The 14,513-nt window shown below is 49.6% G+C and overlaps 2 protein-coding genes across 7 annotated transcripts in view; one reads left to right on the top strand and one right to left on the bottom strand.

Moving 5' to 3' along the window:
• The window catches only part of USF3 (upstream transcription factor family member 3), a 37,085-nt gene extending 35,184 nt beyond the window's left edge, over positions 1-1,901 (top strand). The window contains exon 7 of the transcript XR_007888456.1: positions 711-1,901. The gene's annotated coding sequence lies outside the window, so the exon portion shown is untranslated. The remainder of the gene's footprint in view (positions 1-710) is intronic.
• Positions 1,902-8,396: 6,495 nt separating this feature from the next.
• SIDT1 (SID1 transmembrane family member 1) overlaps positions 8,397-14,513 on the bottom strand; it is a 48,365-nt gene continuing 42,248 nt past the window's right edge. For 3 of the 6 annotated variants that reach the window (XM_051609056.1, XM_051609062.1, XM_051609059.1), the window contains 6 exons: positions 14,250-14,326; positions 13,072-13,118; positions 12,146-12,251; positions 11,730-11,840; positions 10,877-10,990; positions 8,397-9,948 (listed from right to left, as the gene is read on the bottom strand). In XM_051609056.1, coding sequence (XP_051465016.1) covers positions 9,886-9,948; positions 10,877-10,990; positions 11,730-11,840; positions 12,146-12,251; positions 13,072-13,118; positions 14,250-14,326 — 518 coding nt within the window. In that variant the 3' untranslated portion in view covers positions 8,397-9,885. The other 3 variants (XM_051609057.1, XM_051609058.1, XM_051609060.1) reach the window with 2 other exon arrangements.

The following is a 14,513-nucleotide window of genomic DNA, read 5'->3' as shown; positions in this document are numbered from 1 at the left end:
TTCCATAATAACTTTTTGATAGTTACTTACACTAAGCAGGGGTTCATCTTGGTTTTGAAGAAAGGAAAAATACCCAGTACTGCTTAATTTAGCAACAGAAGCAACAAAAGGGAAGAGCACTGCCTCCAGGGTGGGCTTGCCACAGCTGACAGGCCACTGTGTAGCTGTGGCTTTCAGCTTGGCCTAATGACTTTAACAAACAATAACAAACAGGTACAGGACTGGATTGCCCATCTGTGTCAGTGTAGGCCTTGATTAATCCCTTAAGAAGCCTAGGAGAGTAAGAGCAGAGTCAGCCTAAGTTGAAAGCAGGCAATAAAATAGTAACATATTAACCTTTATATACCTTTTCTTTGAGAGAAAGGACCTAATTTAAGAGCTGCTAAGGAAACCTAGAACTGAAGTGATTTGAGCTGGTGGCAGAGATGTATTGCTGTGTGTTTCCTAGCTCCTGTTCCCAGCTACAGTCACTGTGCTGCTGCCCAGGTGGAAGAGCACCTCTCTGAAAAAGAAAACCAATACCACAATGCTGTGCTAGTACAGAGCCTCCTGAATTTTGCACAGATTTTTCTACTGCACTTTAAAGCTGCGCTGCTGTGGTTGGTGACTGTAGTGCTGCCACAGGAAACAAATCATGTGGCAAAGCAACTGCAGAAGGCATTGCTGGAGAATAGGGACCTGATCTTCTGTTGTCTTTTCTCCTTATTCAGAGGTGCTTCAGCAGACCTGGCTCAAGGACTTGGTCACAAGCTCAAGCTGTAGCCCGTTTCTGGATGACTAAGTGCAGCTGTCCTAAGAGCTTTCTTTTGCTATTCCCCAAAATAACTTTCATGTTCATCCCTTTATTCATGATCTCACTTTGGCTAGAAAGACAGAACAGGACTGAGACTATTTATGCCAAATCAGTCAAATCTGTTTTGTTTTCTGATACAGTGCCACAAGGAGCTCCATTCTTTACCATCACCTAACCTTAGTTAGGTGCTACTGCAGTTCCCTTCTCCCTCTGCCACCGATCCAGCACGGGTAGCAGCCACACAGGCAGCACTGCCAGTGCAGACACAGGTTTGCAGGTAGTGGTGTTTTTTCAGCCTCCTGCTGCCTCTGCAATCCTTTAAGTAAATCCAAAACCTCAGAGCACCAACACTTTATTCCCACTAGTTGTACTGACAGCAAGCTATTCTGTGAACTGGTGAAAAGATTAGCAGAGGTTTGTGTTCATGATGATACAAAACTGTCTCCTCACTGCAAGCAAGCCTTGCTTAGTAACACAGAAACCAGTTATTATTTGCTGATGCCAGGTTTTATGAGATAAAGTTAAAAAAAAAAAAAGTCACATTTCTGCCTCACCAAAAGTATTTTTACAAGTAGGTTCCAAGTTTGCAGCATGCGCTGCTGTTTCAGCAGTCACAAATGTGAAGCAACCGAGCTCGCAGGGGGTTGTACCCCTGTTCCTGCCTGCTCACTGTGAGAAGGGAAGCAAATATGGATTTTGCCACAGGAGATTAATCAAAGATGCTGTTGCCCTCCACCATGTAAATTATTTATATTCAGTCCAGAGTTTTCTGCTGTGCTTCTGTTTTATACAGCTGTAAATTACTTGGATACAGCCCCAGTGGAGTCTGTACTATTTTGTAATGGAAAAAAAGGAACTCTGCAGTAGAAATCAATAATGAATGAACAGGAACATCATCTTCCAGTTGTAAATAATATCTTGTTCTGCTTATTTTGAGATCTTTTTACAAAGGTGTTGCATTCAGGTGTAAATATCCCAAACCATGATCTTGTTCAGAGTTCTGAGATTTCTATTGTTAAATGTAATACTTTGTTTAATAGTTGTAATTATTATTTGTATAGATATGAACATGATAGTATTTTATTAAAAAAAAAAACAAAACCACAGAAAAATGCTCTTTGAATACTGTAGTCTTTTGGTACAGCTTCTTTTCCTCATGGAAAGCCATGCATTTCACTCTTCAAGACAAGTAAAAACAAAAGCATTGTTTGCTTGTGATAGGACAAGGGGCAATGGGTGCAAACTGGAGCACAGAAGGTTCCATGTAAACATCAGAAAAAAACTTTATTGTGAGAGTGACAGAGCACTGGGACAGGCTGCCCAGAGAGGTTGTGGAGTCTCCTTCACTGGAGACATTCAAAACCTGCCTGGACAAGTTCCTGTGTGATGTGCTCTAGGTGACCCTGCTCTGGCAGGGGGGGGGGTGGACTAGATGATCTTTTGAGGTCCCTTCCAACCCGTAAGATTCTGTGATTCTGTTTTGAGACTGCAAGTTTACAAGTCTAGTTCTCCACTGATGTACATTCTCTGCACCTATCAGGGTTATACCCATTTATTGGGATATATAAAACTACATAATCCGGAAGAAACATGCACTGCTAGTGAAGTACCTCAGTAAAGCAGGGCAGATGCTCTCCCTGCCCAGGCTACAGTGATCACCGTGTTAAGATACACCTTCATAAAACACTTCCAGTGCATTGGTTGTGAGGTGCTCTAAGAGAATTCTGATGTCACAAGTTTCAATCTAAAGGATGTGGTTTGGATGAGACTGGTACAGAGACAGTGCAAGGTGAGCAAGGGCTTGTGGGGAGACACTGTAACACAGGAGGAGCTGACAATTGCTGTGAAACAGTTCCTTTCTGGGGCTCCAGAATGCCTTGCTTGTAAACCTTAACGTGCTCCTGGACACAGAAGATGCCTTTATGGAAGATGTTGGGGGTTTTTTCCTATTTAAAATTTAGTATTAAGACAGGTGAGCTGCTACTTCCTTACTTCAGTACCAGTTAGCACCTGTAGTTTAATGAGGAGGCTGTGTTCAGAGACCTCTGTGGGTCAGCAGAACATCAAGATGACATGTGCAGAACTAAGGCTGGTCTCTGAGCACTCAGTAACCAGCCGACTTTCCCCTACCTTAAGAGGGCAGCTTAGGGCTGAGAGCTGGCAGGCAGAGCTGGTTCACTGCACCCAGCACTGCCCAAGAGCAATGGCCCCAAATTCAGTGTGAGCATCTTGCCAGCACGCTGCATAAAGGTGGAGTTTCCTGCTGCAGCAACCAGCTTTTTCCTGTTGTAGTCGAAGGGGAGGGGAAACAGGACCCGAGGCATCAATACCTTTAAGGATAGGCTGGTGCCCTCACCATGGCTATCCACAACAGACGGAGGTTGGGGTGCTTACCTGTGGGAGATGGAGCAGGGCTGCTGGGGTGGGTTTCACCAAGGACCCAGGAGTACCCCCAGGGCAGCAAGGTCCTGCTTGTCAGCCCTCTAGGCTGAAAGCTGCTGGGGGGCCCTCCAGCCTGCCAGGCTCATACAAAGACTTGCTGCAGCCACTTGCATGTGTACGTGAGGGAAACCACAGACAAAAACACAAGTGAAACTGGCTCAAAGTGTTTCTTCCCCCCAAGATAGAGATGGAGTAGACCCACAGACAGCATAACCTCAGTCTCAAATACACCCTGGTAACATACTAGATAAACTCAGGATCTCCCTGTTATTGACATTGCTAACTGCCCTCCCCCACCCCCAAAAAAAAAAACAAAAAACAAAACACCACAAAAAAAAACCAGAATGGTTTGGGTTGGAAGAAACCTTAAAGATCATCTAGTTCCAACCTCCCTGCATGGGCAGGGACACCTCCCACTAGACCAGGTTGCTCAGAGCCCCATCCAACCTGGCCTTGAACACTTCCAGGGAGGGGGCAGCCACAACTTCCCTGGGCAGCCTGTTCCAGTGCCCCACCACCCTCACACTAAAGACTTTCCTCCTAATGTCTAACCTAAATCTCCAGTTTCAATCCATTACCCCTTGTCCTCTCACTACAAGCCCTAGTAAAAAGTACATCACACATCTCCAGGACCCTTTTGCTCTGTGTGGAGGCTGCTGTTTTGATAAGTACAAAATCCACACGTAGTTGTGGACAAGTTAACATTTCTCCTCAACCTGCCTTCGTATTTCAGAGTACAGCATGTTCCCTCTGCCTCAGCTGCTCTTCTACCATCCCAGAGGTTTCGTAAGACTGGTTACAAAACTATTTGCTGGTGCTGGTTCTAAGTCAGCTTGCATGATCCTAATAGCTTTCCTACACTCTGAAGAATTTTAAATTATTATTATACAAAAGCTATTTCTGCCTCCCTTGAGTTGTATGGGGCAGAACAACAACTTTACCTACAGTTCCTGAGAAAATGGGAACATATGGTGGTATCAACCTCCTCTCTATGGCTTAGGTCCCTCAGCTATGGGAGAGAGGAGACACCTTCAAGTGCCCAGGAGCTGTGGCAAGAGAGGACAGCAGAGGGAAGAGACAGGTCACATCGCTGTGGGGGCAGGTAGAGCAGAGCCTGCTCAGCAGCAGCTTTCTAGCTGTACAGAAGCCAAAACTGCTTGATCCAACCACATCACTGCACTGGCTTTTACTTGGGAAAATGTTAGAGGCCTAAGCTGGTGTAGGAATGGGGAAGGCATTGCAGGAGGTGTACCACAAAAAGTATACCAAGCCAAGTGTCTGTAGCTCTTTTGCTTATAAAAACAGCAGTCACATCTCATGACCTGGTAAATAAGCCTGAGTATTTCACATCCAACTGCAGAAAGCAGGTGTTTCTGGGCAGGTTCAGCTTCCACAACACATGGAAGGTGGTAGGTGCCACTTCCAGCCAGGCCTGCTCCTGCTGCCTTTGAGCTCCTCAGCCCCTAGAGTGAGCCACTTAAACTCAGTGAGGAGGGGATTCACCAGGAAACCAAACTGGTTCCCTTTCAAGAGCTGTTAAAGCAGTTTGTGCCGAGCACAGGAGGGATGAGCACGTGATGGGGGAAGCAGGGACCCCTGGGGCAGCAGAGGGCTCCTGCCTCCTAACATCCAAGCCTCGAGGTGCCTTTCTTTGGATTTGATTTATTCAGTTCTCTCACCTTTTTTTCTACTTGTTCCGTGCTGTTCTCCACCCTTCTCCAGCCTCTTTCTCCCCCTCACTGCTGCTAGCACCTTGCCATTTGCAAACTGTGCTCATCTCTGCTTAGCTCAGCGAGCCCATATGTTGCTCCTCTACCTCCTACGTCGAGCCTTCCAACTGCTGTTCAACATTAGCTTTTTCTCACATTCCTATTTAGCAAAGATAACCAGCTTCCTGGGAAAAGGTCCAGTGCTGCAGGCTATGGAAGACAAGGGGAGAAGGAACATCTTTTATTAAAATGTTTATCCAAAACAAACTTTGGGGCATACAAGCCCTTCTTCAGACTGGCACAGAAAGCAATATTCCCTCTACCCCAATCCTTTATCCTGTGTCCTTAACTCTGCAGATGGCAGAATACACCAAGACCAGAACAACAAGCAGCTTTTCCTCTTGTACAAGTATGTTCTGGTAGGACCTAAACACAGAGTCTGGGCAGTCCTGCAAGGCAAGAGCCCCTCCTGCACCTGACTGAGCAGGGGGCAGGGAGTGTGAAGGCAGCACAGTGAACAGGGAGGACTTCAGGTTAGACTCACAAACAGTAGGATTCAACACCAAATCCTGCAAATGTCACTCCCCCCTAGAATACCTACACCAAAAACTACAACCACCCAGAATAAATGGGTTTTTCAACTAGTGTCCCTCTTTTCCTCATGCCTCTGGCTCAAGAGGACTGAAATTTGCTAATGCTTGTAAGAAACCACACTGGAGTCTCTGGCGAGACTTTGCCCACTTCATACAGACACATTCAGTGGGCTCTGAAGTCCTTTACACCAGGGACACCAGGCAGTCAAAAGATAAAAGGCTGGTGCAGTTCCTACAGGAGGCAGACGGGCTGATCGTTGAGCCTCAGGCAACAGCAGGGCAGTATCTCCCCATCTCAAGCACCTTTAATCACCCTGGCATAGCCTCCCACCTTAGAAAAGACCCACTGTCGTGGTTTGGGCCCAACACAACAACAAAGGAGCAGCCCCATGGCCGCTCACTCAACTCACCCCCACACACACACACTCTGGGATGAGGAGGACAAAGCTCCTGGGCCGAGACAAAGGACAAGGAGAGTTCTTCACCGATTAAGGTCCTGGGCAAAACAGACTCAACTTGGGGAAAAAATAAAAATTTAATTTCACACTAATCAAACACACACAGGACACAGACACACACAGAGCAGGGCTTGCATATGTTACCCCACCCCTCCCTTCTTCCCGGGCCCAAATCACTTTGTTCCTGGTTTCTCTCCCTCCTTCCCCCCAGGAGCACAGGGGGACAGGGGATGGGGTTTAGAGTCAGGTCACAGGCTGGTGGTTCTTGCCATGCCATCCTCCTCAGGAAGAAGGATTCCTTACAGTCCTTCCCTGCTTCCCTACGGGGTCCCTCCCATGGGAGAGTCCTCCACGAACCTCTCCTTCTTGAGTCCTTCCCACGAGGTCCGGAGCTGCTCCAGCCTGGGCTTCCCACAGAGTCAGGGGCTGCTTTGGGAACAAACTCCCCTGGCAGGGAATGTTCCACCACATTCTTCCACATCTCGCCATGGGTTGCAGGGAAACTTCTGCTTGGGCACCTTCTTCCCCTTCTCACCAACCACCAGCACCGCTCTGTCCTTCCCCAGCACCGCTCTGCTCCTCCAGCACAGCTCTTCTCTTTTAAGTGCTTCTCTCTTCAGGTGTTACATCAGTTCTTTGGTATGTTAATCGCTGAGGCACATCTGTTATCTCTCTGATGGCTCCTTGGCCCGGTTTGGAGCAGGGGGAACTTCTCAGCTTTCTAATGGAGCCACTCCTGTGGCCCTTTCCCCGCTACCAAAAAAACCACCAAACCAAACCAGAACACCCACACATCTCCCTCCAGGTCCCAGAGGAGCAAGGCAGGCCTTGCCTCAACTACAGGCTCCTTTTGGTTCAGGCCTTCATGGAAGTTCATGCTCAACCTGCTGGTGCTGACAGGCTGTTTTCAAGCCCCACATGCTTCCAGCACCCAGGGGTTTATCCTGCCCACCACAGCACTGCTGTCCTCTGAGCACCTCCCCACGCAGAGCCTCGCAACCCACCCTGAAGACACATGGGGGGGTTGACTTGAACTTTTCCAGACACCTGGTAGAGCAAGAGACTGTTCATGCAAGGCCCGTGGTGATGACCCTCATCAGGAATTTTTCTCTGCTCCTTCTGCTACCTCCAGTTCCAGCCCCAAAGCGGTTGCTCCCTGGGTCACCCAGCAGCAAACGATGTGGCCATGGCAGGAGCACACCACCTCCTAAGACACCTGCTGCTGCAGCTCTTCATGCAGCTTCCAGGTGGCACCCTGCAGCAGGGTTCCATGCAGCCCTTCCTCAGGCCTCCTGCTGCTGGGGCCAGGGCTAGAGAAGGGAGGGAATGGATGGTGCTGGCAGCACTGCTATCACTGCATTTTACCGCCTGCCCAGCAAGTAGAGCTCTGGAAAGAGCACAGCCTGCACACCCCAAGTTATGATTACAACCAATTTTGGCTTCACTGGTCAGAGAACTGGAAGCGCAGGACGTGGGGCTCCTACGGCCTCCTTGCATCTGCAGGGAGGGGAACAGGGCAGCACAGAGCACACGTGGCAAAAAAGCTGTCAGGTCATACCTCTGGGTACAGAAACCCGGGTGGCTCCATCTGCACAGCAAGTTTATAACTTGCCCAGTCTTGCTGCAGTCAGCAGTAAGGATTTGGTGGGTTTTTTGCACCTCAGACTTCCTGGCAGCCTTTCCTTATGAGAAGGAAACAAAAACTGCAGACAAGCGTGTGTATCTAATATTGGATTCTGCCACTTTAGACAGACCGAGAACATATGGCAAGGCTGCAGCATGGCTGAATGGAAAGTGTGGACTATCCTCAGCCTGATACTCCTCTGCTGGTGCTGCTCAGACAAAAGGAACTGCCATCTCCTTCCCTGTAGCCATGCTGACACTGTTAAGGAAAAGCTCATTCTTCACAACAAGCCCGAGAAACCTCCCCCTACTTCTAGCATCACTGAACATTCACAGCTCCATCTGCATGGCAACCCTGCAAGCCAAGCCCAAAGTATTGCCACAAAACACAGCACACAAGGACCACCACCACCACCTGTATCTTCTGGCCATGCCCTGCCTGAAACGTGGCTACATCTCTGTAGGAGTGCAGCGCTGCTCAGGAAGAGCTGCTGGCACCCTCTTGTGTCATTCCTCCTGCAGTCCTCTCTGCAATCAGCCCAAGGGGCTACAGTGCCAAACGAGCCTCTGCTCTTTACTCCAGTTAGCCCCACAAAAGGCAATTTAGTTAAGAGAACAAGCAGGTTATCTGTACTGATGCTCAGGAAACTGTTTGTGAGGCTTCTGAGGATCTAAGGATGACAGCAGCTGTGGGACATCTCTGGGAAACACTCTGCCTCACATGCTCTCTGCTGCTGCTGAGAGCTGGAGTAAGAAGAATTCAGATCAACCTGCAGAGCGGGGAGCCAAGAACATTCATTTTATTGACCATCTTGACAAAGTCCAACTTAGGAAAAAAAAAACACAAAACAAAACAAAAAACCCATAAACAACCTAGTGCAAAACCCTTCTAGGAAATACAGCCTTTTTGGAGTAGAAAATTACCATAGTCTTCTGCTTTAGTAAGCACAACTGGAATGGGTTTTTTGAATCACTGGGTACATGCACATAAACCAAAGAAAAATGTTCAGACAATGACAAGAATAAGGACAGCAAGCCTGAAAGAATACTTTTAAATTCCAAATTAGCAAAACAGGTCACATTTTAGATGCAAGGCCTGAAATAATCCACACCTTGTTCTCGTTTTTTTAAATAACTGAGAATCAAGAAGAATGCAGAAGCCATTTTAAAAACTTATTTCAGATACAGAAAAGTTAGAGGTGAAAGAAGTTAGCTCCAAATCTTTAGCTAAAGAGCTCAACCCAACTGCCCCAAACCTCCTCCACACCTGTAGCCCACAGGGAACTCACTTTGCCAAGTGGGCCCAAAGCAATCTTGTGGAAGTAGAAAATCTGAGGCTGCTGGACAGCCTCCCTGTTCCACCTCAGCCCTTTAGGAAGGCCAGGCAGCAGGAGCAATGGAGTTACCTGGTGCACAAGGCTGCAGTTTCACCTCACCATGTCTCTTAGGGTTGCTCAAGGGCAGCACTTCTGGTGCTGTGAAGGAAGCCATCACACTGACAAGCACCTGTGTAGGAGCTGCCAGAGAGAAGTGAGGTTGGTCAACATGTGTGACAGTCTGCAAAAAGCAAGGCAGGAGGTTCTTCCTCTGGCAGAGCACTCATGGGCAGCTCTAGTCCACCATCTCTCTCCAACACTGCAGTCCCTTGGACTTGTTTCTCTTGTTAACGTGGCTCCCTGCCAGGTACAGAAGGAGCCTCTCCAACAACAACAACAAAACAAACCCAAACAACAAAACCAAAAAAACCTAATCCCCCACTGCCACCCCACCTTGGAGTCCTTTACTCGCTCGGTGGCTGCTGGTGAGGAACCAAACACTGTCCCTGTGCTGCTGGAAGGACGTTCTGAGGGCAGCAGCTGGCAGGGTACAGGCGCCAGCTGCCAATGCCCGAGGAGCTGCATTGCACTTCTCAAGCCCACTCACCAGAGGGTGAGCGGAGCACATCAGCAGGGAGGAAGGGAAGCAAAGGGCTCAAACACACCTTGTTTCCTCCCTCTTCGCTGGCTCCAGCACCCGATGCACCTACAGGCCAGAGGGGCTGTGCACTGGCCCCAGAGAGTGCAGTGGGAAAGGAGCAAATGTCTTCTTCCCTCCTGGTCCTGCCTCAGTTACCACAGCACCCCTCCATACTTGCTGCGGGATCTGGCACCCCCTGCTCCCACGGGGCTGTCGGCCACAGAAGAAGGCTCAATCCCCACAGATGCCAGTGGCCTGGTGCCTTTGGCTGAGCAGTTTGGGACGCTCCTGCGCCTCTGTCCCTTGGGGACTCAGAACACCGGGATCTTGTCCCTGCGCACCGTGTCCAGGTCATCATCCAGGGTCAGCAGAACCTAAGGAGGAGAGTGTGAGGCAACTTCAGCTCTCGCTGACCAGCACAGGGCTCGGGAGAACGATCAGCTCACAATGGCATCTCATCACAGGGGGGCTCCACCTGGACCACATCTCCAGCATGTGCAGGAGTCACACCAGCAACCCCTGTGCCAGATTAACTTTCTGTGACACTTCCAGCAAGTCCCACTGGCAGCACAACTGACAGGTAACTCTACCTCCTCTGCTGCAAGGCCCTGAGCAGGTAGTCCTGCCTCAGCCACAATGGAGACACTGCTTGTAAGCTGGTCCCTCACCACCAGCCTCTTAAGAGCCATCCAGGAGGCAGCAGGGTGGAAATTGCTTAACCACAGCTCACATATTACACACAGCCAGGCAGCCTGTGCACCTTGCACGGCTAGGGTTCATGTCTCCCACTTGACTGCCCCAAAGCAGTATGTTGTGACCCCATTGCATGGGATGCCTCCATCTTTGCCACCGCACAGACCATCAGGCCTGAAAAAAAGTACTAAGTAGAGGAGCACAGGAGTCAACTATGGAAGTGAGGGAAAGCCCAAGAGTGAGATAAGCTCCACACCAGTAACCCTACTGCCTGGGTTAAAGGGAGCAGTTCCTTTCCTGGAAGGACTTCACAAACTCCTGAGAGGGTTGGTCACACCACCAGTCCCTCAGCTTCCCCACAATAGTTGTGTGACCCACAGCCCCAGAGGGAATTTGAGGTCAGAGGGCCCAGGGAGCAACAGGCAAAAGGAGAAAGCCTGATCCCACTTCCAAGGATGTCTGTGAAGGATGTCTGATGGCAAAGCCAAACAGAGGAGTTGGTGCACTTCTGTGGAGTCCTGGGGCAGCCACAGCTCCATGCAAATAGAGAGGGACAAGGAGGGAGAAGGTGAGGCCATACAGCAGAGCAGGAGACTCAGCAGGACTCACCAGAAAGGAGAAGAACAAGGCAGCTGCGGAGAGGAAGTGCCAGACATCATGGTCATCAAAGAAGCCCATCAGGATGCATGGCCGGTTCTTTTCCCGGGACTCTGCTGGAGTCTCCTAGAGGAGCAGGTAGGGTGTCAGGACCCAACATCCACCTCCACAGAGCCCTGGCTGACTGCACTGGACCCTCTGGAGATCACCTGGCCTTAATCCTCTACACAGGAACCAGGAAAAAGCACTGTGCTTGACAGACATGTGGTGAGGGCAGGGCAGAAAGGCAATGTCATCATTAGACCTGGAGATAGGTCTGGGGCTACAATCCACTGGTGGAGGAACCCTCTAGTCTCCACAGCTGAGGTCCTGCACAGCAGAAGCTGCACAGCCTCCACCAGCCCAATGCTGCAACAAGCCCCTCTACTTCCATGGAGATGGACACAGTATCTTGTTAGAAGGCATCCAGTCATGACTTAACAGCCTCCCAGGCCATGGAGAGTCCCCAAAACACCAAGCAGGTTATTTCCCATTGACCATCCTCTCCAAGGAGAAGCCTTCCATCCAGCACTGGTCAGGATTTGTCCACTTTCATATCCCCAGCACCTCCTCTGTGCCTTATTGAGGAGCAGTCATCTCTGGATCACCTGGGTCATAAACAGCCATGCATACAGTCATTTCTGACTCAGCACAGCTTCCCATACTCCCTTCCCAGTCTGCTGAAGGAGTTAAACCCTTTCAGCTCTCCATGGACAAGCCAGAACTCTTCCACATTTTACGCAGCTTTTGGTGTAAAATGAACAACAGGAAGGAAAGGTGATGAGAGATGAAGAGGGGCAGAAGAAATGGTGAAAGGGAACTTTACCTCCCAGCTGCTGAGGGTCTGGAAGAAGAAGTAGAGGGCAGCTGCCCACACCACTGCTGTGGCCATGATGCAGAACAAAGGGATGGGCAGAAGCTTCTCAGAGCTGCGGAGCTGCAGACAGGGACATAGCCTCACAACATGCCCCAACTTCTTCCCCAGGGCTGGAGCCATGCATAGAGCTGACATGCCAGCCTGGGCCGTCCGCATCTGCTAAGGGCTGCCCACCCCAAGACGACACAGCCCAGCCATCCCCGAGATGGCTGCACAGCACCCCTACACCTTGTCCCACCCTGAACCCCACAGTGCCCCTCCACATCCCTTTGCAGCACACCACAGGAACCAAGACAGCAGCCAAAAAAGGGGCCTGTCTCTTTGGAGACAGACACCTCAGGGGCAGCTACAGCTGCCTCCTTTACCTTCATGATGATGTAAAAAGCCAGATACAGCAACAGGTTACAGATGAAGATCCCCAGTATGTAGGAGGCGAAGTCTCTGGGCCGATAGACCAGCCCAAAGATAGCACTGAGGGAGGAGAAAGAAGGGACATTAGACAGCCTCTTTCACTGAGGACAGGGTACATCCCCAAAATGACTGCCACCTGCTGCTTTCCCCAGACCACAGCCAAACTGCCACAGCCTCTCAGTTACCTGGAAGAAATGCACCATCTGCCTCTACTCCCTGCTGAGAAGCAAAACAGAGCTGACTTGGCTATGATCAGCCTGAGAGCAACCAGAGACTCCAGAGGACAGGCAAGGGCCCTGGGTTCCTTCCAAGCCATGGCCAAACACATCTCACTCAGTAGGACTTAGCCCCAGATCTGCATGCTTAGCAGAAGGCATGTCCCTGAGAAGCAGCTCTAGTGAAAAGCAAGAGTCAGGGCAATATTAGCTCTCATCCAAGAGCTGATCCCTCCATCCATGCAGTTAGTGCTGAGCCAAGCTCTGTGACTAATGAGCATCTGTTCAGTCTCTTGCACCTTGGCTGTGCCAGAAACCTCCCAGCTAGGTGGGAAGCAGGCATAGGGCACAATGCAGCATCATGGTACCAGGCCAGCCCCACACAAGCTCACTTAGACACAATCCATGAGACAGCACCAGCTGGAGGGTTTAAGGATGCCTCACTCAGGCAGTTCTCTAGTGCTGCACTGCATCCTGTGGATCTGCCTACCATCAGTGCTCGTCAGATCCAGCTCCTTGCCAAAACGTGTCAGAAGGGCCCCAGCACAGGAGTATAGCACAGATGCTGCTGTGCTTCCCCATCACGTCAGACCACCTGTGTGCCCACTTTGAATCCTGCTGTTCACGTGCACAAGTACACAAGATACCCACACCCCTCTACTTACAAGGACCAGTTGACCAGGTTTCCAACAATGAGCAGCACCATCCTGTCCTGAAGAGAAGACACTGATGATCATACGAAAGTAGAACAAAATGCAAAAAAGAGGCCTTTGCCTCAAATTCAGGATGTCATCATGTGAGGATTTGGAATTTGGTTCCTGCTAACACACATGCACCTGGCTCTTGAAGTTTGTCTGCAAGAGCTTTTGCTAGATGAAAACTGCTCTGTCCCTCACAAATTTGAAGGAAGCTTTGCAAGAAGGAGACTAAACATCTAAAAATAGACAAGACTAGCACTTAAGGATCAGCCTCAGAAGGCTGTGCCATTCCTTTGACTATTCCACTGGTTTTCTAGTTAGATTCCTTCCCTCCCAACATTTTATAGAAAAATTATTGCACAGAGAAAGGATGTGCTTCAAAGAAGCAGCAGAGAAAGCTTTGAATAGCATCCCACATCCATCCCCAGAGCCTTTTTTCACCCCTCTCACCATTAGCTTGGGAAGCAACTGTAACTACAGCAGGCAGTAGGGTTACATCTGTGGGACATGGGCACTTATGCTTACAGCCACCTTCATGGTGTACCTGTTTCAGGTTCACCAGGCTTACTTTATGCCAAAGTGCACCAAGTTTGCTTGCAAAACTTGGTTTAACATTATTCAGAGATGGGAGAATACATCTTTTAAAATAATGAAAAGGATGCTTATGGATGAAAACTTCATTTGGCTTCAAGCCCTAGTTAGCACTCTGTGACCACGATAATCAGTGGGACACAAGGTAACAGCTACCATTCCTCACTTTTTTTTGCTGTCTGTCCAGAGGTGCTGTAGAAACAGCAATAGCTGATGCATGAGCCACAGAGCCAGAAGAGTTGCTATCCTCCTTCCCATTCATCATACCCATTCCTTTGAATTGATGCCCCCAGAGAGCAAGAGCAAAGGCAAATCCTACCATGCTCATCTCACCTTTGCTCCGATGTTTTTGTTCACCAAGCCTGAGATCAGGGGAGGCCTGAGAGTGGGGATTAAACTGCTCCAGCGGAGACCTACACTTACCTGAACATTTGTGGGGAGGGGAAAGAAAGCAGGAAGCATCACTTTTTCAAACAGGCACAACTCTTTCCTCTGCACATTGCCTAGGAAGTGAGCAATTGCTGAGCAAGGTGCTGAGATGAGAAATCACCTACCATGTACATGGGTCGGCTGCACTGCTGGATACAGTCTGTGTACAGCACCATCGCTGCCCGTCGAAATATCCCCAAGTCTGTCAAAGAAAAGGATAAAAAGCCAGAACAGCCAGCAGAGTGAGAACCAAAATGCCTACGGGGGAAAGATGTGGTCACCCACTGGCTGACAACACAGGACTCAGTCTGCAGAGGGACAGGGTATCCACATATTTGTTTCTTGCCCTTTGGGAGCAGCTGAACAAAGGGGCGGCCGCTACAGGATGT

This window comes from Apus apus, chromosome 1, assembly GCF_020740795.1.
Source record: "Apus apus isolate bApuApu2 chromosome 1, bApuApu2.pri.cur, whole genome shotgun sequence".
Classification (NCBI taxonomy): Eukaryota; Metazoa; Chordata; class Aves; order Apodiformes; family Apodidae; genus Apus; species Apus apus.
The sequence above is the reverse complement of the archived record's forward strand: the minus strand, read 5'-3'. Positions and strand labels throughout refer to the sequence as shown.